The sequence below is a fragment of the Malaclemys terrapin genome, chromosome 3 (assembly GCF_027887155.1).
Source record: "Malaclemys terrapin pileata isolate rMalTer1 chromosome 3, rMalTer1.hap1, whole genome shotgun sequence".
Taxonomy (NCBI): domain Eukaryota; kingdom Metazoa; phylum Chordata; order Testudines; family Emydidae; genus Malaclemys; species Malaclemys terrapin.
The window spans coordinates 77,382,980-77,409,526 of record NC_071507.1 but is presented as its reverse complement, the minus strand read 5'-3'; the positions used below and the strand labels follow the sequence as shown (position 1 = coordinate 77,409,526).

The 26,547-nt window shown below is 42.7% G+C and overlaps 1 protein-coding gene across 1 annotated transcript in view; it reads right to left on the bottom strand.

Annotated features, from left to right (window-relative positions):
* Positions 1-26,547, bottom strand: part of TARBP1 (TAR (HIV-1) RNA binding protein 1) — a 99,235-nt gene that overhangs the window by 67,203 nt on the left and 5,485 nt on the right. The window contains exons 4-7 of the mRNA XM_054022059.1: positions 17,835-17,983; positions 15,759-15,811; positions 12,748-12,845; positions 6,265-6,400 (exon numbers count right to left, since the gene is read on the bottom strand). Of these exons, the coding sequence (XP_053878034.1) occupies positions 6,265-6,400; positions 12,748-12,845; positions 15,759-15,811; positions 17,835-17,983 (436 nt within the window). The remainder of the gene's footprint in view (positions 1-6,264; positions 6,401-12,747; positions 12,846-15,758; positions 15,812-17,834; positions 17,984-26,547) is intronic.

Below are 26,547 nucleotides of genomic sequence, written 5' to 3'. Positions count from 1 at the left end.
TTGAGTGTGTCCTGACACAACTCTAACCGTCAATAAACTACATTTTTTGTGTTTGTTTCCAGTTCTTTTTATACAAGGTTGGTGTACCTCAGTTGGTAGGTTCCAGGATCAAGCAAGGAAGAGGAGCTGACAAATGACTGAAATGTAAAATATCTGTATTTTGACACACATCTTGAATAACCGCAGTTCCTGCACAAAGTGAGTAACCTCTTCTTCTTTGAGTAGTGTCCCTATGGGTGCGCCACTTCAGATTACTTCCAAGCAATATCCCTAGATGGAAGAGGGAGGTTTGAAACAGTCCAGAACTGAAGACAGTACGGTAGAACCAAGTGCCGCATCGGATCTGACCGCATGGATCAGAGAGTAATGTTTCAAAAACATATGTACTAAAACCCATGTAGCGGCCCTGCATACTTTAGATACAGGTACATTCTTTGTTAATGCTGTAGATAATGCCTACAATCTGGCTAAATGTGCTATCATCCTTTGGAGCGGATGAACACCTGCAGCATCATAACAAGTGATAATACATCTAGATATCATCCTGACAGTCTCTGAGTAGAGCTCAAGAACCATGCAGATCTATCCGTGAAGGAAATGAAGAGCCTAGGTGACTTCCTAAATTGCTTGGCCCTATCTAAGTAGAAGATCAATGCCCTTCTAACATCTAGGGTATGTAAACCTGATTCCTGTAGAGAACTATGTGGCTTTGGGAATAACATTGGTAGCTGAATGGATTAAGGTGAAATTCCGATATAACCTTAGGTGAGAATTTAGGGTGTGGATGTAAAGAGACCTTGTCCTTAAAGAATGTCGGGGGGGAAGAGGGGTGGAAAGGATCTGCCATCAAGGCTCCAATCTGCCAGACCCTATGGGCCAACGTAATGGCTACTAAAAATGCTGTCTTCATAGATAAATGCAACAGAGAACAGGTTGCCATTGGTTTGAATGGTTGTTTCCTAAGGTAACTGAGTAGCAGGTTGAGGTCCCAGGTCAGGGTAGGGTCTTTAATCTGCGGGTTGTCACTTCTCAGACCCTTAATAAACGTAGACAAAACCAGATGAGCAAATATGAAGAAACCATCTACCAGAGAATGAACGGCTGATATTGCAGTCAAATGGACCTTAATAGAACTGATAACCCAAATTTCCACAGATCCAAAAGACAATCTAGGACGACTGAAAGTAGCACCAAATCAGGCAGGAGGGAGTGACAACAACACTAATAGAAGAAACTCTTCTATTTCTTCAGGTAAGTAGTGCAGGTTGATCTCTTTCTACTAACACTTGTACTTCCATAGAGCAAGAGGATTCTAACCACGTGAACTATCGGAGCTGGAGAACCACTGGTTGGGATGAAGCACAAAACCCGCATCCTGTGACAGGTAACGAGGAATGGTTGGGAGCCTGAACGAGAACTGACACATACATGTAGAAGGTAAGGGTGCCAACCGTCTCTTAGCCAGGTTGCACTGTAAGGATAATTCTGGTTGTGCCCTGTCTGATCTTGTTCATCACTCTTAGTATCAGCAGCATTGGAGAAACGCATAGAAGAGAACTTTCTTCCAAGATAGAAGAAGGGCATCTCCCAAGGACTGGTGGCCCAGACCCCCTCTTGAGCAGAAAAGAGGACATGTCCTGTTCCTGGAGGTGGTGAAGACATCCACTTCTGGCAGTCCCCATTTTTGGAATATGCTGTGAACTTGGGTTCTAGATCCCATTCGTAATCCTGTGAGAAGCGTATGCTGAGGAAATTGGCTATGATGGTCTGAATGCCTGAGAGGTAGACCACTGATATTTGGATTTAATGAACCATGCACCAATTCCATAATTTCATGGCTTCAGCACACAAGGAGGGGGATCTTGCTTGTTGATATAGAATGCATGACCTTGATTGATTTGCCCATGATGAAGGGTAGGAAATGAAAGCAAGAATTCCTGACAGTCCTATTCTCCAACAGATTGACGTGGAGACTGGTTTCTTGAGTTCTCCATTTGCCCTGAGTTGTGAGGGTATGGAGATGGCCTCCCCATCCCAATAGTGATAAAGTCACTGATAGGGCTACACTACAGAAAGGAATGCCCGCACAGACATTGAGTTGATCCTCCCATAGTCTAAGGAGTTCCTCACATTGTAAAGGAACTGTCACCTGTCTGCCCAAGGTGTGTCTGACTGGAGAACAGGTCATTCTGAGCCAACCCTGGAGGCGGCGGATACACAGCTTTGTGTGATCATTCACAAAGGTGCAAGCTGCCATGTGTCCCAGCTACTGAAGACAGTTCCTCATAGGTGATACATAGGGGAGCATGCGGGGTTAAGTGCCCCACCTCCAGATTTCTGCTTGGCTTGCCGGGGTGCGAGGAGGGGACTCTGTCCTCCACTGCACTGCCCCCTGGCATGCTCAGCCCCTGTCCCTGACAACTGGGCCCGGGCAGGTAGCAGAAGGGGCAGGACCAGCCACTTCTCACACCGGCTGCTCTAGGTCACTGCTCTGTGCAGAGCAGCAGCTGCCTGAGAGAGAGCCTGGCTGGGGAGGTGATGGCGGCAGCAGGCTGCCCCCCACCTTGGCCCAGTTGCCAGGGACAGGGGCCGAGTGAACTGGAAACCAGCAATCTGGAAAATTGTTGTTGATGGGCAACCCAGTATGGTCATTGGCAGGGCCTGTAGTACAGAAGTGGGGATGACATGCAGGGTTGGTTCCACCACTCTCAATGAGTCCAATCTTCCCTATGACTTTCAAAGAACGTGTTTCTGAAGGAACATGTTAGAGAACCATGAACAGAAATAGAGACTGACTGGAAGTCACTTTCGTCCTCCTCCATCTCATCCAATGGAGGAGCACATGTAGAACACGGTAGAGTCCTGTAGTCCAGCCAACAGTAGTCTAGAGATCGGGATCTTAGTACCGAGAGATTCTCAGTACCCACCAGGAGCAGGGACTCCGGTTCATCTGTTATTGAGAAGTCCTTAGTATATCTGAACTCCTGTGGTACAGACACAGTATTCAAGGCCACAGTCACTGAAGCTGATGATTGATGTACTGAAGTAGATGCCAATGGTGTCTAGCTGAGGATGCCACATGCATGGGTTCTGACAGCTATGCTGAACTTGGTGGTGCCAGCCCCAAATGTCTATGCTTCCCCTCCTTGCTGATAGAAGGTACCCAGACCCTACTGGAGCCATGTCTCTCCTTCATGCTCTGGGACTTTACGGTCCCACTAGTACTGGAGGAGGAGTCCTTCAACTCAATGATACCAAGTCAAGAGGTTGAAGCTTCAGAGATTGTGGATCTCACCTGGACTTTTTGGAGCTGGCTCTTTTTGGATGCCTTCCCCATCCGGGGGGCGGGGGGGAAGGGCACGGAGGAGTTGGAGGGTGGCTCCTGACCTAACTCAGAAGCTGGCCAAAGGAAGTGATCCTTCATTAGCAGTCTGCTTTTAATCTCCCTGTTTTTCCTTGCCCTGGACTTGAGGGTCAGGCAGAAGTTTAACTACCGGGAGACGTAGAACTCCCCCAAGCAATGGAAACACTTTAAGCCCATCACTCACAAGTACAGGAGAGACATCATCTGAAACCTGGAGAGCCAGGCATTCCCCTGCTACAAAAAAAACAAACAAACCAAAAAACCTCTCTCTGAGGGGAAAGAGGAGTTAGATCAAGGGTTTGTGTGGCACACGCACACCTGAAGTGAAGCACCCTTAGGGACACTATTTGAAGAATCCAGGGTTCTATTGCTGACTCTGGGTGAAGCATGAAGTTGAGCGGTTAGAGACTGAATGTGATTTGATTATCCTATCTGAAAGGCAATGCAGCCAAATAGCTAAAAATCTGCGTCTACCCCATTAGAATCCTATTCCTGCTATTAACTTGTTTGCCTAATGCAGTGGCAGCTCTTAATCGTCTACATTCTAGGATCCACATTCATGCGTTTGGTCAACAGTAAGAGTGGGGACCTGCATGAGGCCCATGGTTGTCTCTTGCCCAGCTCACAAAATTTCTCCTTGGTTAAAAGGGTATTTGGTGGGTGGATAGGCTGATTGACCTTCCTCTGTCTCTCTCACCCACCCACAGATGATTTCATCAGAATGGAAGGATTACATCATCAGTGCTAAATATGGTGGGGTCATCCTGGTGCATTTCTTTTTCCATTTATGGAGGAAAAAGTGAAAAGTCATGACAATCACAAGCACTATGTATTTGTAATTGATATTGTATTAATCAGCACATACGGAGCAGCACATGGAGCAAAGCAAAGAGCCCAATGTCTTAGATGTCCTGCAAAAGAGAATCCAAGAAAGATGAAACAATCCATTGAAAAACTTCAAAAGGGGGATTATTTTGGAATTATTATTCTCTCTGAATCAACCCAATTTTCAAACCAACATGAAAAATTCAAATTGTACTCAAAATTTACAATCTAGGTTTTGGCCATGTTAATAAAAGTTTAAAGTGCCTGTTGAAATTAAAACGGATTTCACCTTAACTATAAATTCATGACCAATGCCTCCGTAATTAATGATTATGTAATATTGCCATGAGTACTGCAAAAGAACCTTCTAATGTTAAACACATAGGTTATAGGCACTATCACCCACTGAAGAGCTCTCCAATTAAATCAAGTTTTCCCTAAAAACTGCAGTATATGAGTTAATTCACCCCCACTGGATGGGTAAGAATTGGAGTGCAAACTGTATCGCCTCTAAGCAAGCGGACATAGCTTTACCCAAATTGGGGAATTCACCCTTAAAAGAGGGTAAGCACCATTTGAAATATTGCTTTCACTTGGAAGTTCACCAGAGGAGAGTAGCTTTACATTCCAGAGGGTTCACCACAAGATCCTTAGTGGCAAAGGAAGCCAGGAAATACACTGAATTAGCACATCATTTTTGTGCCATGACCATAACTCCTTCCCAGACAGCGTCATGTGCTATGTGGGTTGTGGTAATTAGCTGCAAAAATGGTACTGTGTCAGGGCTTACAAGAGGGTTGTGCTTGCTGCCAATACCTCTCAAGGCAGACTTTCTGCCACTAGAGCTTGGCATATCCATTAGGGAACCAACCAAGACCAACATGGGAGAAAAATTTGCCACAAGGTTCACAATTTGTCCCTCACATTCACTTTGTGTTCTTTAATCAGAATGCTATTGACTACACCTGTTTAATGCTGCTTAATTTACTACTGTACTTATATTCTTAGATACTAGGAATATGCAAAAGTGCTCGCTTAACGAAGATGTCTCTTTACTGAAGAACTCTGAAGAACACGAAAATTTGTATTAGTAAGTATGCCGTGTAGTCATACCCATGTTGCTCCCAGCATATTAGAGAGACCAGGTGGATGAGGTAATATCTTTTATTGGACCAACTTCTGTTGGTAAGAGAGAAGCTTTAGAGCTTTCACAGAGCTCTTCTTCAGGTCTGGGAAATTAAGGCATGTCAACACTAGCACTGTCCGCAAAACTTTTGTTGCTCAGGGTGGGGGGTGGGGGGGGAAAACCACACCCACCTCAAGCGACATAGTTTTGCCAGCATAAACACCAGTCAACACACTCTCCCGTCAACATAGCTACCGCCATTGGTTGAGCTGGTTTTATTATGTCGACGGGAGAGCGCTCTCCCATCAGTGTAATGCAGCTACTTGAGCAACCTTATGTGTTGGTACAGCTGTGCCACTGTAAGCTTGTAAGTGTAGACATGGCCTAACTCAAAGTGTCACTGCTAAATACAAGATTTGAACTGACTATGTGGTATAAGCAGTTAACACATATTTCAAGGGACCATTCAAGGTGAAGTGCCCCATTAAACACCTCTCCAGACACAGGGAGGAAAGGAAGAGTGGAGGGAGCAGCAGCTGGGAGAGGTTGTCAGTGGGTTCAGATTGTTGTAATAAGGTATAAATCCAGTGTTTCTATTCAGTCCATGATTTTTGGTGTCTAGCACAGCTATGAATTTAAGCTCCCAGGCTCATCTTCTGAAAGTGTTGTACAGGTTTCCTTTGCGGATAAGGACTGATAGGTCAGATATAGAGTGATCGCTTTGTGAAAAGTGAAAGCTTTTCTATTGGACCATAGTTGAAGAGAGTGGGGAAGGATAGAGAAAAAAAGTTTCTTTACAAGTTTAAGCTTTCAGTCTTTCTACTACATTTGATGATTTAAAATTTTCCCAAAAAGAGTCAGACTCTGCTGTGCATTCCCCAGAATTGTTTTATTAGTCTCCCAGAACCTGTGCATAAGTAAGAGACATAAAACCGCTGAAGTGTGTTACCTTAGAGCATGAAGTCCTTCTGTACCCAATGCTTTACATGATGGGATGCAGGCCAGTGCCATAGACAGAAACAAAATGGGAACAGCACACCAGTGCCTACTTGTCATCTTCTGAATAAACTTTAACAGGAAACTACCTTTAAATAAGAGCAACCAGAAAAAAATATATATATTTTGTAGGTCAGCTGAAATACAATATTGAAGCTACTGTATTTTGAAAAAATATCTTAACTGATAAAGTAGCATTTTCAATGAAAAATTCCGTTCTGTATAGCCAGAATCCACTTCTTGTTCTTTTGAAACCATTTAAATGATGTAGGTGCAGAGAGAGTGAAAGAGTGGGTACTTTCATGATGAAGATTCAGGGTCAGTTGCTTGAGCAAGAAAGCCAAAAATCAAGCTCTTAAATAGCAAGGATTGTCTACTACTATTTGGTTTCAATTTTAATATTTAATTTGGTTTTAAATTATCTATTTTATCATGATTTTCAGTTGTATATTTTAATTGATTATGCAGTGCTACAAGCACTTCCACAGAAAGGACAGTAGCTTTTCAGGAAAACTGAATTGCAGAAGCACAAGTGTAAGATACTTTTCCATTTACAATTACTGAAATACAACTTCCTTGAAAAGCTTATTGACTGTCCATTACTTCTCTTTTAACTATGTTACTGTGCTACAGGAAATTCAATATTTAATTTTTTTTTTTAAATGAAAGAATAAAAACTAGAGAAAACAAAATGGACCGCTTAACCGCTGAAAGATAAATTGCTTTCTAAAAATACTACATTTTGGCCCTTCCTCCTACCTCCCCCCCTTTTTCTTCCTCATTTCCCTTCTTTCCTCCCTCTTATCTCCTTTCCCTACCTCCTTTTTCCTCCCAACAGGTCAGCAAGGCTCCTCCTTCTCCTGAAAATATCTGCCATACATTTGTAACACTGTTTCAAAACTGAATTGGGAAAGAAGATTTACCATGTGCAAGCAAACAAGAGAAACTAAAAACTCTAATATACAACGCTTATTGTGGAGACGAGACCCAATGGACTGTAGGAAGGGACTTGGAGTAAGAGAAATGGCTCAATCCTAGGTTCTGATTTTGAAATGTGATCTGTGTGATCCAAGAGCGAGACTGGGGCCCATCCCACTGAAATCAGTGAAAATTTTCTTGAAGTCACTGAAAGTATTTTCCAATTACTTCAATAGAAAGACTGAGCATGAATCATAAAATCATAAAAATGCAGGGCTGGAACAGAGCTCAAGAGGAGGAAAGTTAGTCAGTGGGTTCTTAAGCACTTTTAAAGTATATTTTCTTTTGTTTGCTTTTGATTTATTTCGCCCTTCTCTTTCTTGTAAACTTCTGACGTTTTTGGTTCCTGCTAAAGGAAGCAAGAGGCTGAAACGCTGTCTGCATTGCTGGAAAACAGCTTGAAAATTCTGAACCCAAAACCACACAGAGCAAAAGGATTATCACAGAGAGAATTGTATGTTTGAAGTACTGTCACTGAAAAATAACTCTACAGCAACTATACAAATCCCTGCGTTATGATTGACCACTAAGACTGTAATCCAGAATCATATGCTGCACAGCTGAGAAATAACCATATGATGTGTACACAGATCAGACATTTAGAACCAAAATTCCATCACTGAGAGGGAGGGGAATGTTATTGCTCTATTGTTCTCAATGGGAATTGCTGGGTGCGGAATATTTTTATAAGTCACAGAACTGGAACGGACCTCGAGAGGTCATCTAATCCAGTTCCCTGCTTTCATGGCAGGACTAAGTATTATCTAGACCAGAGGTTCTCAAACTGTGGTCTGCAAGCTCCATTCAGGTGGTCTGCGGATAGTTCCCTCTAAGGTGGACTATCCGCAGACCACCTATCCCCCCTCCTTCCCAGCCCCAGCTTGGGAGCTACCGCGCACATCCATCGCATTAGAAAGGTAAGACTACTGATATTAAAATATGAGTTGTGTGCTTTTATTTGTAGAACAAAAAAAGGTTAATGATTAAGTTTAGAGAGAGCGAGAGCACGCTTTTATCCAAAGCGCTTTACAATAGCTAGCTAACGGTACAAACAACATTTGGAAAGATCATTAAGTGGTCTGCCAAGACTGTCAGCAATTTTCAAGTGATCCACAAAAAGAAAAGTTTGAGAACCACTGATCTAGACAATCCCTGATAGAGGTTTGTCTAACCTGATCTTAAAAATCTCCAATGATGGAGATTCCACGACCTCCCTAGGCAATTTATTCCATGGTTTAACCACCCTGACAGTTAGGGAGTTTTTCCTAATGCCCAACCTAAACCGCCCTTGCTGCAATTTAAGCCCATTGCTTCTTGCCCTATCCTCAGAGGTTAAGGAGAACAATTTTTCACCCTCCTCCTTGTAACAACCTTTTATGTACTTGAAAACTATTATGTCCCCCCTCAGTCTTCTCTTCTCCAGTTTAAACAAACCCAGTTTTCTCAATCTTCCCTCGTAGGTCATGTTTTCTAGACCTTTAATAATGTTGTTGCTCTTCTCTGGACTTTCTCCAATTTGTCCACATCTTTCCTGAAATGTGGTGCCCAGAACTGCACACAATACTCCATTTGAGGCCTAATCAGCGTGGAGTAGAACCGAATAATTACTTCTGGTGTCTTGCTTACAGAGGTACTGAATCTCTGGAGGTCTTGTGCCTCTTCCATGGCACCAATGACAGTGATCAAGCTCTGGACTCAGACAATACAGGAGGAGCACTGTGGACCAATATCGACATGCCCAGTGCCCATTCCAAACTGACGGCTCCAAGAGAGGATGATTGCCACCTCCACAAGAATACACTTAAGCTTGGCCGCTCTCTCCTTTTTTGAGCAATGCTGATAACCTTTGCAAATGTGACATTTGTCACTAACATGGGACTCCCCCAAGTGATCAAGGCAGCTGGGGTGCAGGTCGCTCACCGGCATTGGTTTGCTGAATGAACAACATGATTTAATCCCAGAGATTGAGGTACAGTTCCAGTACTGCTCCCAGTACCTAAAGCTGAACCCAGCAGTCTAAGACCTAAATCTGAAACTTATAACTAGCTAATTATCTTAACTACAGATTCCCTAAACTCTATGAAACTACGCTAAGCAAAACTGGGTATATTTTACAAAGAGTGAGAGAAGAATTTGGAACGATTGCAGCCTTACTACTGCAACAACCATCATGGTTGATAACAAGGAACTGAGAGGGGCCAGGGGCACCTCCACCCTTTATACCTGCACACAGCAGCACTGGATGCTCAAGCCACCCTAATAGGTACTGCTGAGGGGAAAAAAAATCTCCAGCATGCACTCACCTACAGTGGAATGGACATGTGCAGTCACTCAAAGAAGTACTATTGCTCTTCCAAATTTGGTGTCTGCCCTGGTTGACAAGTCAAAGGCATAATATTTCATGTAAGTCAATGGGTTACTCCACATTACTGTCTTGCAGTTTTAAGGGATTGGAAGATTTCTGAGGCAGGCAATAGCTGCAGGCTATGCTCTGGTGGCATGTTTCTTGATATGCTGTAGTTGGTTCAGGTAGGCACCCCAACCTGTCCCTGAAGCATCTGTGATAACACGTAGTTGGGAGGGGACAGGGAATGACTCCTTTTTTACATACACACACTGGGTCCATTCCCCTCTATTCGGCATTGGTGAGGCCTCATCTGAGATACTGTGCCCAGTTTTGGGCCCCACACTACAAGAAGGATGTGAAAAAATTGGAAAGAGTCCAGCGGAGGGCAACAAAAATGATTAGGGGGCTGGAGCACATGACTTATGAGGAGAGACTGAGGGAACTGGGATTATTTAGTCTGCAGAAGAGAAGAATGAGGGGGGGGGGGGATTTGATAGCTGCTTTCAACTACCTAAAGAGGGTTCCAAAGAGGATGGATCTAGACTGTTCTTGGTGGTAACAGATGACAGAATAAGGAGTAATGGTCTCATGTTGCAGTGTGGGAGGTTTAGGTTGGATATTAGGAAAAAGTTTCTCACTAGGAGGGTGGTGAAGCACTGGAATGGGTTACCTAGGGAGGTGGTGGAATCTCCTTCCTTAGAGGTTTTTAAGGTCAGGCTTGACAAAGCCCTGGCTGGGATGATTTAGTTGGGGATTGGTCCTGGTTTGAGCAGGGGGTTGGGCTAGATGACCTCCTGAGGTCCCGTCCAACCCTGATATTCTATGATTCAGTCCTCAAATAGTATCTAGCAGGGCTGGGGGTGCTACTGTGACCCTTTGGTACCTGTGGTATCTGGACAGGGTATACATGGACCTTAACGTAGCTGCATGGGCTGCAGGTGAAGTCTGGCAAGCAGCATACATACACACTAACATATGGCCTCAGAGCCCCAGACACACATGTATAATCATTGTTGGGTTTGACTTTACATTGTTTGCCATCGACTGGAGAGAGTGGAATCTCCCAGCGGGGGTAGCAGCCAGCCGGGAGCCCAGGAGGCAGCTGTGCTCCCAGCAGAGAACGGAGAGTCGGGGGGGAGTAGGGGGCGGGAAGAGCTGGTGTGCTGAGAGCCCATGAAGCAGCCAGGCTCCTGGCAGGGAGCTGCGAGCGGAGCTGAGAGACTGGGCTCTCAGCTCCCTACACTGCCCCTCTTAGGTCAGTGGAAGTGCTCCTGGTGAAGACGCACACCACTGATTAAAGGAGGGTAGTGTGGACGTGAACCACCACAGTAATTACTTCAGTTGCTGTAAGTCGATCTAATATAGGTTGACTTAAGTTTTTAGTGTAGATGTACCCTAAGTATACCTAGATCATCCATGACAAATGTTTTTCTAACCAGTTCCTAAAAATTTTCAGTGATTAGGATTCCACAACTACCTTTATAGTTAAAAAAAAATTCCTATTATCTAACCTAAATCTCCCTTGCTGCAGACTAAGCCAATTACTTCTTGTCCTACCCTCAATGGACATGGAAAACTATTGATCACCATCCTCTTTATAACAAACTTTTATATATTTGAAGATCATTACATCCTCCCACAGACTTCTCTTCTAAAGAGTAAACATGCCCAATTCTTTCAACCTTTCCTCATAGGTCATGTTTTCTTATTCTCTTATTTTTGTTGCTCTTCTCTGGACTCTCTCCAATTTGTCCACATCTTTAATCTAGCTGAGTCCTCACCAGTGCCATTACAGCAGAACAATTACCTCCCATCTCTTACATATGACACTCCTTTTAATACATCAGAAAGTGACATTTGCCTTTTATGCAACAGCATTACATTGTAGATGAACATTCAATTTATGATCCACTATTACCCCCAGATCCTTTCGGTGCCCGATTTCAACATGGGAGTTGTTGGTGCCTGATTTGATATTCTTGTTGAGGTCGGCGTCTTTCCTTGGCACTGTCTTTTTTGCCACAGTCTTAAGCGATGCTGACTGCTCAATGGGTCACTTGATAACACTGGTTTGTTCATTAGTAGGATTTTGGAACTTGTTTCATTTATAAACTGTTCCAAAAGGTGGAATTTCAGTCTTGTCTTGTGCGACTTGCACACCCATATTGATCATCTGTTTAGAATGTGCAATTTGCCCAGAGAACAGAGATACCTACTGTATCCATCCTTCAGAGGGAATAGTCCATTGCAGGATGGACAGGGCTTGAAGCCTGTAGGTTTCAAGTGCAACAACATGCTGATCAGAGCCGGCTCCAGGGTTTTTGCTGCTCCAAGCAGCGGGGAAAAAAAAAAAAAAAAGGCGATCGCGATCAGCTCTACCCGCTGCTTCAGTCTTCAGCGGCAGGCCCTTTGCTCTGAAAGGGACCGAGGGACCCGCCGCCGAAGAGCCAGACGTGCCGCCCCTCTCCGTTGGCCGCCCCAAGCACCTGCTTGCTGGGCTGGTGCCTGGAGCCAGCCCTGATGTTGATGAACCCTGTTAGACTTGGTGGTGGTGGTGGGGGAGGGGGAAATGTACAGAGAAGGGGCATATAGGGTCTGACCAGCAAAATTTGGTCCAGGCAGGTCAGCTCAGATCATGGCAGTTGAAAACAGGAGATAAGAAATGGTTCTGAAGAAGTTCGTCTGAGCTACAAACTAGCAAGTTAGACACTCTTCCGGCTCTGTCTTGCTGGCACAGATAATAAAAGAGAACTGAAGAGACATTGCAACTGTTCTTCCTTTGATGCCCTCACATGGGAGTACAAGGAAGCACACGGCACATGCACAATTCCAACAGATACACCTGCTCAAAAATTTGAGGTCTCATGTGCACTGGGCACACGGGTACCTACAGTGGGATCCACACTGACACATACTCAAAGAAGAAGAAATTTTTGTATGAAAACATTTTAAAAAACATAGACAGACAGACTAAGGAGATTCAGTCTATGACTCGTGCAGTACACTAGCAGGGAGAGAACACACTAGTAAACATGTACATTAGATACTGGAAATGGATCCATGACCCTTACTTCCCTTATCTTTCGAAAGAAAAAATTAATTAAAACGTACTTCTTTCTTCTTCTGGAAGAAGTGTGAGGTAAGTAGACAAAAACTTCTGTAACTTCATCCCTAAAGGAGGACAAGCTCCTATCAACTGGCCTGGTGACCTGTTTGGTTAAAAACATAAAATTAACAATATGCACTTTATAAGAAGGGACGTCAAAGCCCCTTATAAAACAAATTAATCAAAAACATTACCTAATTGTCTAACTCATTAGAGTGCAAACAGCCAATCAAAGTAAAGTGTTTCAATATGAAGAATTGTTTGGGTTTTTTTTAAGTGCTTTTGATACTTTTAAAGGGTATTGAAAATGTAAATATTGAAACTGAAATACAGCAATTGCCATGCTGAATCATAACTGTGGTCCATCTAGTCCAGTCTCCTATCTCTGACAGCATCGGATGATTCCCAGAAAGATGCAAGAAACCCTGCAGTATCAGATGTGGGACAATGTAATCGCAATGAAGGTTTCATCTTAATCATCTTAAGACCTGAAACATGAGTTTTATATCCTTTTCAAAATGTATCAGCATTAGCTATTTATAATTCTGGATATTCTTGGTATCCATATAAATGTCCAATCTCTGTCTATTTCTCTACCTTTTTAAAATACGCCTATATCCACTCATCCAGTGCTCTGAGTGCCTATCCCACATGTTAAAAATTACAAGAAAAATATACACTGTTGTTGTAGCCATGTTGATCCCAGGATATTAGAGAGACAAGGTGGGTAAAGTAATATCTTTTATTGGACTAACTTCTGTTGGTGAGAGAGACCATAAAAGATATTACCTCATCCATCTCATCTTGCTAAGAAAAATACAGACAAAGGACTGTCCATAAATATTTCCAGCTCAACCCTCACCCTGAACAGCCTTGACAAAGAGGGGAACAAGATGGGTTTTGCAGAGTGCTCAGAAGGCAAACAAATCCTACCTCTGGCAGACCAAGGGGGGAGGGGGAAGCAAGTTCCAAAACTGAGGATCTTTCACATAGAAAGCACTGCCAGCAGTTCCCTCTTATTTATATTGAGGGAGATCCAGATAGAATGCCTCTGTTGAGCTCAGCTGTGGCAGAATATCGTAAGAAGAGAGGCAAGCTCTCGGGTAATCAGGTTCCAAACCATTTAGACTTTATGGGTTAAAAACAACACTTTAATTCTACCCAGAAACATACTGAAAGTCAGTGGAGATAACGTGCTCCCAACATGCAACTCCACTTAATAAGCAGGCTACACCATTTTGCACTACCTTCATCTTCTGAATATTCCCAATACAGCCCCATGTACGACACATTACAGCAATCTAATCTTGAAGTGACAGAGGCATAGATTTTTGTGGCAAGGGCCACAGAAGAGAGAAACGGTCACACTCTTCTTGCCAGGTGCAGAAAAACACTCTTGGCCTCAGCCCCAACCTGGGCATCCAGGAGCAGCCCAGGATCCAATGCTACCCCCAAACTAAACTCCCCCCCCCCTTTTTTTTTTTTTTTTTTTTACAAATGGTGGCTGCATGCTCTTTATGAGGGGCACAGATGTAAGTTCTACCAACTCTTCCAGCTGCTCTCTCCAACCCACAAATGCTATCTCAGAGCTAGTCTGCACTATGGAGTTAGGGTGGCTTAACTACATTGCTTAGGGCTGTGAAAAATTTCATACCCTGTACTATGTAATTAAGCTGTAATTAAGTCCCAGTGTAGACACAGGTAGGCCAACGGAAGCTGTGCCACTAACGTTTCTAGTGTAGACATCCTATGTCTATTCTGGTTTGAGTTTGAACAGTCAACTAATACTTATCCAAACTCCAGGTTCATCTAGGGCATTGGATAATTAATTCCGCTGTTCTGGCTGGGTAGGATGTGATAGAAACCTAGAGCTGGATATCATCTGCATACCAAGTGCACTACCCATTTCTCCTCACCATCCATTCTAGCAGCCTCATACACACATTGAACAAAAGAGGTCACAATAGATTCTTACCCTCCAAGATATCCTGTAACAAAACATTCCAAAATCTAGTTACATAGAAATTTTATCAGTTTTGAATTTGCCACCTTTTGACTTCATTGTGCTATGAGACACAGAGAACAGAAGCTCCCTATCTTCACTACTTTTATCATGTCCATGCTTATATTTCTCCTTTCTAAAATAAACAACCCCAATCTTTTCAATCTCTCTTCACATTAGAATTTTTCAGTGCCCTTTTTATTGCCCTCTCTGAAACCTCGACTTCTGCTGTATCCTTTCTGAGAGTGTGTAGTTCTGACCACCCTTATTCCCAATGAGGATGTACCAGTTATTTATATAATGGTATTATGTTTTTTCATATTATTCCCCATTTGTTCCTTATGCATTCTAACACTGTTTACTTTTTAGACCACAGCTACACACCAAGCCAAAGTCTTCACTGAGCTGTCCACAGTCATGCCAACTTTTTTTTCCTGAGTTGATACAGTTCGTTTAGAACCCTATGAGATGTATCGTTAATTATTTTTTTCCCCTTGAGTGTGTATCACTTTGCATTTATGAACACTGAATTTCACTTGACATGTTGCCCATTCATCTAGATGGGTCCATTCCGTCTGCATTTCCTCCAGGCCTTCTCTAGATTTGGATTAAGCTAAATAACTTTGTCTTCTGTAAATTTTGCTACCTGACTGCTTGCTCATCCCCCTTTCCAGACCATTAATAAATACAGTAAACGATATCAGACTTAATAAAGAACCTCGAGGCATCCCATTATTAAATTTCTGCATAGGATGAAAACTGACCATTTATTCACACGCTTTGTTCCTGTCTCTTAGCCAGTTTTTGATCCATGACAATTTTTTGCCTCTCACCCATGACAAAGTAAGTTTCTTTAGCACCTTTTTGTCAAAGGCCCTTTGAAAGTCTACAAAAGTCTACAAAATTATGTCAAATGCTTGACTGACATGTTTAAAGTGATATCAACTGATATTGCCCATCAAATGTAACGGTCCATTGCTCAATAATTACTAAAATAAATAATCAATGGTTTACCTGCCATAGAGAGAACTTTCTGAAAGTGCATCCATTAATGGTCCAATAATAAACTGGAGAGAGAAAAATTAAATTTACATTAAAACCAAACATTAAATTTTATACACGCACTAACTAGATTTATTTTACTTGTGATAAACAAGATAGAGGAAGGGTTCCTACTAATGAGAGAGACTTATTACTAACCTACAGCAGCAGGGGATTAAGCAATGAGCTTTGTACAGTCAGTCATTTTTGCTAGAACAACAACACTAAAAGAGCGGTGGTTTGCCTATTTGGTATAGAAGTTGGGCTACTGAGGAGAGGATGTAACCTGATTCGAGGAACAAGAAAGGCATTAATATTAGTTGCACATGGAAGTTGAAAGGAGGAAGAGAATGTGTCTTCACTGATCACTAGTAAAAATGTTAAGTAAAAACAGTCAACTTTAATAAAAAAAACCCCACCTGTTCCCCACTACTGTTCATACGTAGGGCCCTACCAAATTCACAGCCATGAAAAATGCATCACGGGCTGTGAAATCTGATCTCCCCCGTGAAATCTGGCTATTGTAGGGGAGACCAGATTTCACAGAGTTGGGCAGCTGGAGAGCAGCGGTTGCTGGCTGAGAGCCCAGCTCTGCAGGCAGCATTGCCACCAGCAGCAGTCCTTTACTTCTGCACTGCTGCTGGCGGTGACGCTGCCTTTACAGCGGGACGCCTGGCCAGCAGCTGCCCTCTGTCTGCCCAGCTCTTAAGGCAGCAGCACAGAAGTAAGAGTGGCAATACCACGAGACCCCTACCATAGCCTTGCGACCGACACACACACACACAACCCCCTTTTGGGTTGGGACCCCCATGGTTACAATACCGTGACATTTCAGATTTAAATATCTGAAACCATGACATTTATTATTTTAAAAATCCTATGACAGTGAAATTGGCCAAAATGGACCATGAATTTGGTAGGACACTATTCATAAGTAACCTTTAAGAGTACTACAACTGAAAAAGAAAAAAAAACGTTTTTCGCTTTGTACATTTTACAGCACTTGGTGTATAGTCAGTTCCTCTACTACAATCCCCTACAATCTATTTTCCATTTGGGTCTGTTTTTCATAAAACAAAAAAGAAAATTATTTTTTACAAAAGAAGAAAAAAAATTAGAACCATAACACTGACAGGAGTCCTCAGGGATATATTGTAATTGTAGCTATTTTTAACCTTTTTTTTAAGTTGACTATAAATCAAGTTGGTGTCACTTTAATGAGAGATTGACCTTAATTGTATAAAACAGAAATTTTGGCTTTTGAGCTACCTGCAAGCTATTTCTTGGAAGTGGGGCTGGACAGAGTACAGAATAGATCATTTATACCCTGTGAGATGTAAGCTAACTACTAAATCTATGCAAATGCAATATGTTATTACAACAGTAAAACAGAGTGTAGTTTTAACACCTATAATATTTCTTTATTATATAGTAAGACATACTTTTTTCATAATTTATTATAAGAGATACAGTAAAAAAAATTATTCAACAGTCTCTAGGGATATCGGAACCTTCCCACAATAAGGGGGGATAACCATCAGGCTTCAAAGTCTGTCCTTAGAGTAGTGAAACGCTGAGCATGGACTTCAAAACCTCCTCAGTAATCTCCTTTGTGGCCGGATGGTTCTGCTGAACTGAGGTGCTCAACAGCTCCAGTTCTGAAAAAGCTGAGGAGCTCTGCAGAACTGGAACATCAGCAACCCTCAGGGAGAAAGAGATCATACCAACCTTCATATAAAAAGAGTCCCAGTTAACTGGGATTCAACTAATTAAGGTTAGACTGCACTGGTCCCTGAAATAAGTATTTGTGGTAAATGACAAGGAACACTGCAATAGGCACTCTTTCTTTGACCAACATAATGTTAACCCTGATATCACTTCTAAATAATGTCATTACTATTGACATAGCTAAATTTGATATGGTTTCATAGAATTTGTCTACCAACAGCTCATGATTTAAATAATCAATTTAGGAAATGTTTCAGATTAAAATATCTATTTATCCTGGAAAATAGTTGGGAGGGAGGTTGGTTAGGGGAATACTCTTACCTCTGAAAATCCTGGTGAATTTGGAAGATGTTTTGCTTCATAAATCTCCAGAAATTGAGCAACACCTTCCCTTGTCAAAGTTTTGTTTTCACTCTCAAACATCCTTTTGTAAATGCACATATGCCATGATGGGTGAAACAACCAACAACCTGGTACAAAGATGACAACTTTAACTGGTGTCAAATGATAGTGACATCAGCATGTAATCTGTCTAGTAGTAAATTTTAAAGAAGTGTATCAAACTAAAGCGTAAAATATTGAAGGTATCATGACATGATGGTTAGCCATTACAAAACACTATTTAGAAAGAGGTTATACAAGTAGCTATTTATCTGGTGTCTAAAATGCACTTTTCTCTAAAACACACAATATAAGCATTTATTAACATAGCTGGAAAAACTTACCCAATGCTTTCTAGCCTAAAGACTAAAACTAATAGCAAGAGTGAAAAATACTTGTTTCCTTTTCCCCTCCAAGCCACTCCCTCTGTAATTCAAAGCAATAAACAGCTATCTACTGTATTTACCTGTGACAAACTGTCAATCAACTATCTATTTAACAGATTACAATTTAACTTACTACTCATATTTTATTTTGGTTAGATCTTTTTTCCCCTTCTCAGATTCACTCCATCATGGTGTATCTTTCCCAGTATTGTCTCGGATATCCAGTTCCTTCCTCTCCTTTGTCTACTGCAATGTTGCCCAGGCAGCCTGGCTCAGCACCTCCCTCCCCAGCATGTAAGACAGGGAAAAAGGAACTTAAAACTGGCTTCATTAGTTCATATTGCTGGCTCCCTGGGCCATGGCTGCTGCATTGTTCTTCTGGCATTCTACGTGGCCATCTTATTCTCTAGCTCCCACTGCTATCTGTCTATCTTAAGACAAAGCAAACTCAGTGGAAATGGGCCTATTTGTGAGGCGGGAGGGATGAGAATTAAAGGAATTTCATGGTGATAGAATAAGTAACTTTGCTGCAGGTACTGGTCTAAACAGCACTGACTGTCAGCACTGAGATCAACGGCACCGGTAGGTCATGTCTCATTTCAGACAGTAGTAGGGGGAGTTGAGCCATAGTTCTCACTCTGACCTTGGTACCGTAGGACTCAGGAGATGATGTGTGCGAGGAATGAAAATGACCCGAGTCTCAAGTGTTTGAGTTGCCCTTCTTGGGTCTGGATTCAAGTTTTTGTTCCAGAGAACGAACAAACAGTTTTGGACCTTGTGAGAAGATCCTAGCGAAGGTGACATCTCTTCTCCTCATGAAATCTAGGAGTCTTTGAATCCTTGTCAGGGGAAGCAGATGCAGAGCTTCAGGGGCACTTCTAGTCAGTATATACTCAGCTCTGCCAACTTCTGTATGGACTAGATCAGGGGCTGGATGCATTGATTGTTCAATAAAGTAGTCCCTCAAACACACCTCCTGTTATTTCTGTGTTCTCTTCTTGAATGACTTGCAGATGCTACATTTCTCTCTCACATGCCCCTCTCCCAAGAATATGAGGCATCTGATGTAAGCATCGCTCACTTGTGGCATAACAGCCCTGAAGGAAGGACAATGCTTGAAGGCCAAGGACTTCTGCATTTCAAAGCTAATGCTGGAGGCTTTGATAAAAATATCAAAGGAAAGTCCCATCCCGAATGAAAGAATAATTAAAACTAGTAAGCGATCTACTAACACTACTCTATTTACACTAACATTTACAAGATAGTAAGTGATAAACATGTGAGAGAGGGGGCCATTGGCACCAGACGCACAGGAAGCTCCAACTCCTAGGCACAGACAATTCAGTCTGAGATCATGAATAATTCTATGGGCAAGTTAATGACAGAAAGATAAAAGTGGTGTTATCTGATTCATAAAAAAATCTACAGAATCATCATTTCAGTGGTGTCACCCTGTGTATCATGACAGGGAAGTTTTGCTACTCTCCAGCTCCAAGTCCTCCGACTGGTGGAAATTTTGCTAGTACAATGTCATCAGAAACGGGTAGAATTGGGTATCCTTTGAAAGCCCTTTTTTCCACAAATACAATGGTACCAAACACTACAAACTTAGAACAATTATGTAGATATATAGGCAAGAAAATGATTAAAACGATCAACTTTTTTTTAATTATACTTTAGCACAAGCATGTCAAAAATGCAGCCATCACAAAATTAAATTGTGGCTCTCAACTGACAGTACTGAGTTATCAGTTAATGCTCATAAAATGATAACTAATTCCAACATGATCAGCCTTTAACTTGGCACTACACGAGGTGCCAGAATGAATGACCTGTGTATGAATCCTGCCAATCATAGCAGCTAGCCCCACTGATTGCTCAGTTCATTTAACATTCCTTATGCAGCTGGAACACATGAACAAATATATCTGCAGAATTGAATCAAAATGTGTCACAGGCCTGTTCAACAGAAGGCTAAACGAGAGAAGATATGAGCAATCAGCAGGCACAAAATCAAGATGTTGGGAACAAAATTAATCAAGAAACCTACAGCATGCAGAGAAAAAATGCTTGAATTGCCTATGCATTAATAGTAAGAGTTCAAGTAACTAACAGACTTGGAATTGCTCATTTATGAACATAAATTTGCTCTAACTGGTATTGCTGAAACCTGGTGGGATGATTCAAATAACTGGAATGTTAACTTCAATAGTTATAACTGATTTAGGAAGGACTGAGTGGGCAAAATAGGAGAGAGGGAATGGCACTCTACATCAAATATGGCTTTACCTGTCTCAGAGTCACTGATAACTCAGAAGAAAATTATCTTGAATGCTTATGGATCAATAACCTCACAGATAAAGCACAAGATGAATTATCAGACACATAGATCAACACAATTTGTTGGAGAAGAGCCAATACGGCTTTTGTAAAGAGAAATCCTGCCTCACCAATCTATAAGAATTCTTTGAGGACAGTCAACAAACATGTGGACAAAGGTGATCCAATGGATATAATGTACTTGGACTTTCAGAAAACTTTTGACAAGGTCCCTCACCAAAGGCTCTTAAGCAAACAAAGCAGTCTTCGGATAAGAGGGAAGATCCTCTCATGGATCAGTAACTGGTTAAAAGATTAAAAACAAAGGGTAGATATAAATGGTCAGTTTTCAGAATGGAGAGAGGTAAAATAGTGGTGTCCCCCAGGCAACTGTACTGGGACCAGTGCTGTTCAACATATTCATAAATGATCTGGAAAAAGGGGTAAACAGTGAGGTAGCAAAATTTGCAGACAATTCAAAATTACTCAAAATAATTACCATACCTACTCGTTCATTAGCCCATTCGTTTATAAGCCAACCCCCCAAAATGGATAGGTAAAAATAGCAAAAACTGTATGACCCTTTCATAAGCCAATCCTATATCTCAGGGGTTGGAAAACTTTGGCTCCCGGCCAGGGCCAGCTCTGGCTTCTTTGCCGCCCCAGGCAAAAAAACCTCCGGCCGCGCCGCCCCCCCCACCCCCAGTGCGGCAGGGGAGGGCGGCCGGGCTCCGCTCGCCCCCCGGCGGCCAGAGACGGAGCACCGCACCGCCCCCCTCCAGGTGCCGCCCCAAGCACAAGCTTGGTGGGCTGGTGCCTGGAGCCGGCCTGGCTCCCGGCCCATCAGGGTAAGCCTCTGGCAGGTTGGGATGTTTTGTTTACCTGGAGCGTTCACAGGCATGGAGTCCCTCAGCTCCCAATGGCTGGGGTTCGCCATTCCCAGCCAATGGGAGCTGCGGGAAGTGGCGCCACTTCCTGCAACTTCCATTGGCTGGGAACGGCGAACCACAGCCACAGGGAGCTGAGGGGCTCCATGCCTGTGAACGCTCCAGGTAAACAAAACAACAATGTATTAGATATTCAATTAAATGATTCCATAGAGTTTAAAATCATCAAATTTTGGTGTAGACCCATTTATAAGCCGACCCCTGCTTTTGATGAGTCACTCTTTTACCAAAAATATTCGGCTTATGAATGAGTATATACGGTAAGTCCAAAGCAGACTGCAAAAAGTTACCAAGGGACCTCACAAAGCTGGGTGACTGGGCAACAAAATGGCAGATGAAATTCAGTGTTGATATTTGCAGAGTAATGCACATTGGAAAACATAATCCCATCTATACATAAAAATGATGGGGTTAAATTACTGTTACCATTCAAGAAAGAGATCTTGGAGACACTGTGGATAGTTCTCTGAAAACATCCACCGAATGTGCAGTGGCAGTCAAAAAAACCTAACAATGTTAGGAACCATTAGGAAAGGGATAAATAAAAAAAAAAAGACAGAAAATATCAATACTATTACATAAATCCATGGTATGCCCACACTTTGAATACAGCACACAGTTCTGGTTGACCCATCTCAAAAATATATATTAGAATTGGAAAAAGTACAAAGAAGGGCAACAAAAATTATTAAGGATATGAAATAGCTTCAATGTGAGGAGAGATTAAAAAGACTGGGACTTTTCAGCTTGGAAAAAGAGACAAGTAAGGGGGATATGATAGAGATCTATAAAACATGAATGGTGTGAAAAAATGAATAAGGAAGTGTTATTTACTCCTTCACATAACACAAAGACCAGGCATCACCCAATGAAATTAAAAGGCAGCAGGTTTAAAATTAACAAAATAAAGTACTTATTCACACAACACAGTCAATCTGTGGAACTCGTTGCCAGGGGATGTTGTGAAGGCCATGTCACAATCAATAAGCTACTGTCTCACACTTGCATGAAGGACAAGTTAACTTCATATTTTGCAGGGGAAATGCTACAGCAGGCAAAAAACTGCTCGAAGAATTTTGTCATCACATGAAATAACAAAGCTGTTGAAACGCCACTGAACAGTGTGGAGTTTCTTCATTAAAAGACACTAACATCATCTTGCATCAATGCCCTAGAGAGAGTTGCAACTAAACTCCAGATTTTTGCACAAAACTCTACCCAAGACTTCCACAAGATTCTGTCTTTGTGCCTTCTGCTAGGGATCAGAATTGCTGTATAATCCTCAGAAATGTGTCCCTATCATTCAAAGCATTAAAAGCCGCTGCCCTGCCAGGTGTCCACGCCCTTTTAGGATGTGACACTATTGGAAGGCTGGCATGAAAAACCAATTTATCTTACTGAAAAGCATCTGATTCAGCCTCCGAAAATTCTCTCCTCACTCTGAAGGGGCTCGGAATGGCTAAGACAGTCATAAATGCACTGAAGGTGTTCATAACATGCGTTTACCATTTGAAAAACAACATTACAACACTTGCAGAGATTAATGGAAAACATCCGCCATTGTAACTGACAAACAAAGAAAAACTGCCAGGGATAAGGGATGCATTTATACTTGCTAACAAGAAGGCAAGAAATGAAATGGTTCTGGGATGGTCAAGCACATCCAAAGCAAGCCTCGCCTATCAGGCACTGATAGGTCTTGGAGAACAGACTGATCACACCAGTTATGTGTGAAATATCATGCGCTCCCAAATCAATCCTTCAGCTAATCAAATGCTTGTCTGCAAAGACCAGATGTTTGCCACCTTACAAGTTTATGGCCAGCAGCCTGCCCTGAACGAAGATGTATGAGCGTAGCGCAAACAATAACAGTGTTACAACATAGATTCATAGATTCTAGGACTGGAAGGGACCTCGAGAGGTCATCGAGTCCAGTCCCCTGCCTTCATGGCAGGACCAAATACTGTCTAGAATAGACCATCCCTGATAAATGTCTATCTAACCTACTCTTAAATATTTCCAGAGATGGAGATTCCACAACCTCCCTAGGCAATTTATTCCAGTGTTTAACCACCCTGACAGTTAGAAACTTTTTCCTAATGTCCTACCTAAACCTCCCTTGCTGCAGTTTAAGCCCACTGCTTCTTGTTCTATCCTTAGAGGCTAAGATGAACAAGTTTTCTCCCTCCTCCTTATGACCACCCTTTCAGATACCTGAAAATTGCTATCATGTCCCCTCTCAGTCTTCTCTTTTCCAAACTAAACAAACCCAATTCTTTCAGCCTTCCTTCATAGGTCATCTAGACCTTTAATCATTCTTGTTGCTCTTCTCTGGACCCTCTCCAATTTCTCCACATCTTTCTTGAAATGTGGTGCTCAGAACTGGACACAATACTCCAGTTGAGGCCTAACCAGCACAGAGTAGAGCAGAAGAATGACTTCTTGTGTCTTGCTCACAACACACCTGTTAATGCATCCCAGAATCATGTTTGCTTTTTTTGCAACAGCATCACACTGTTGACTCATATTTAGCTTGTGGTCCACTATAACCCCTAGATCCCTTTTTGCCATACTCCTTCCTAGACAGACTCTTCCCATTCTAATCAAAGAGGCTGATAAAGGAGATGCTGTTGTCATCATGAACAGGTCTGACTACCAGACGGAGGCTGCCAGACAACTCTCCAATACCAAATTCTACAGGCCACTGTCCTCAGATCCCACTGAGAAATATACTAAGAAACTGCACCATCTACTCAGGACACTCCCTACACTAACACAGGAACAATTCAACATACCCTTGGAGCTCTGACCGGGGTTATTCTATCTACTACCCAAGAGCCACAAACCTGGAAATCCTGGACGCCCCATCATCTCTGGAATTGGCACTCTCACTGAAGGACTATCCGGATATGTAGACTCTCTGCTCAGACCCTATGCCACCAGCACTCCCAGCTATCTCCGTGACACCACTGATTTCCTGAGAAAACTACAAAGCATTGGTGATCTCCAACACCATCCTAGCCACCATGGATGTGGAGGCTCTCTACACAAACATCCCACACACAGATGGAATACAAGCTGTCAGGAACAGTATCCCTGATGATAACACAGCACAACTTGTTGCTGAGCTCTGTGACTTTATCCTCACGCACTACTATTTCAAATTTGGTAACAATATATACCTCCAGACCAGTGCCACCGCCATGGGCACCCGCATGGCCCCACAATATGCCAAAATTTTTATGGCTGACCTGGAACAACACTTCCTCAGCTCTCATCCACTCATGCCCCTCCTCTACCTACGCTACATTGACGACATCTTCATCATCTGGACCCACGGGAAGGAGACTCTGGAAGAATTCCACCACGATTTCAACAGCTTCCACCCCACCATCAACCTCAGCCTGGACCAATCTACACGGGAGGTCCACTTCCAAGACACCACAGTACAAATAAGTGATGGCCACGTTAACACCACACTATACCGAAAACCCACCAACCACTATGCCTACCTTCATGCCTCCAGCTTCCACCCCGGACACACCACACGATCCATCGTCTACAGCCAAGCACTGAGGTACAACCGCATCAGCTCCAACCCCTCAGACAGAGACCAACACCTACAAGATCTTCACCAAGCATTCTCAAAACTACGATACCCGCACAAGGAAATAAGGAAACAAATCAACAGAGCCAGACGTGTACCCAGAAGCCTCCTGCTACAAGACAAGCCCAAGAAAGAAACCAACAGAACTCCACTGGCCAACACCTACAGTCCTCAGCTTAAACCTCTCCAACGCATCATCAGTGATCTACAACCCATCCTGGAAAATGATCCCTCTCTTTCACAGGCCTTGGGAGGCAGGCCGGTCCTCACCCACAGACAACCTGCCAACCTTAAGCATATTCTCACCAGCAACCAGGCACCGCACTATAACAACTCTAAATCAGGAACCAATCCATGCAACAAACCTCGATGCCAACTCTGCCCACATATCTACAACACCACCACCATCACAGGACCTACCCAGATCAGCTACAACATCACCAGTTCATTCACCTGCACGTCCACCAATGTTATATATGCCATCATGTGCCAGCAATGCCCCTCTGCTATGTACACTGGCCAAACTGGACAGTCACTACGCAAGAGGATAAATGGACACAAGTCCGATATCAGGAATGGCAATATACAAAAACCTGTAAGAGAACACTTCAACCTCCCTGGCCACACAATAGCAGATGTAAAGGTAGCCATCTTACAGCAAAAAAACTTCAGGACCAGACTCCAAAGAGAAACTGCTGAGCTTCAGTTCATTTGCAAATTTTACACCATCAGATCAGGATTAAACAAAGACTGTGAATGGCTAGCCAACTACAGAAGCAGTTTCTCCTCCCTTGGTGTTCACACTTCAACTGCTAGCAGAGGACCTCACCCTCCCTGACTGAACTAACCTCGTTATCTCCAGACTGATTCTTGCCAGCATATTTATACCTGCCACTGGAAATTTCCATTACATGCATCCAACGAAGTGGGCATTCACCCACGAAAGCTTATGCTCTAATACATCTGTTAGTCTTAAAGGTGCCACAGGACTCTGTTGCTTTTTACAGATCCAGACTAACACGGCTACCCCTCTGATACTTCCCATTCTGTATGTGTGAAACTGATTGTTCCTTCCTAAGTGGAGCATTTTGCATTTGTCTTTATTAAACTTCATCCTGTTTACCTCAGACCATTTCTCCAATTTATCCAGTTCATTTTGAATTATGACCCTATCTTCCAAAGCAGTTGCAATCCCTCCCAGTTTGGTATCATCTGCAAACTTAATAAGCGTACTTTCTATGCCAATATCTAAGTCGTTGATGAAGATATTGAACAGAGCCGGTCCCAAAACCGACCCCTGCGGAACCCCACTTGTTATACCTTTCCAGCAGGATTGGGAACCATTAATAACTACTCTCTGAGTATGGTTATCCAGCCAGTTATGTACCCACCTT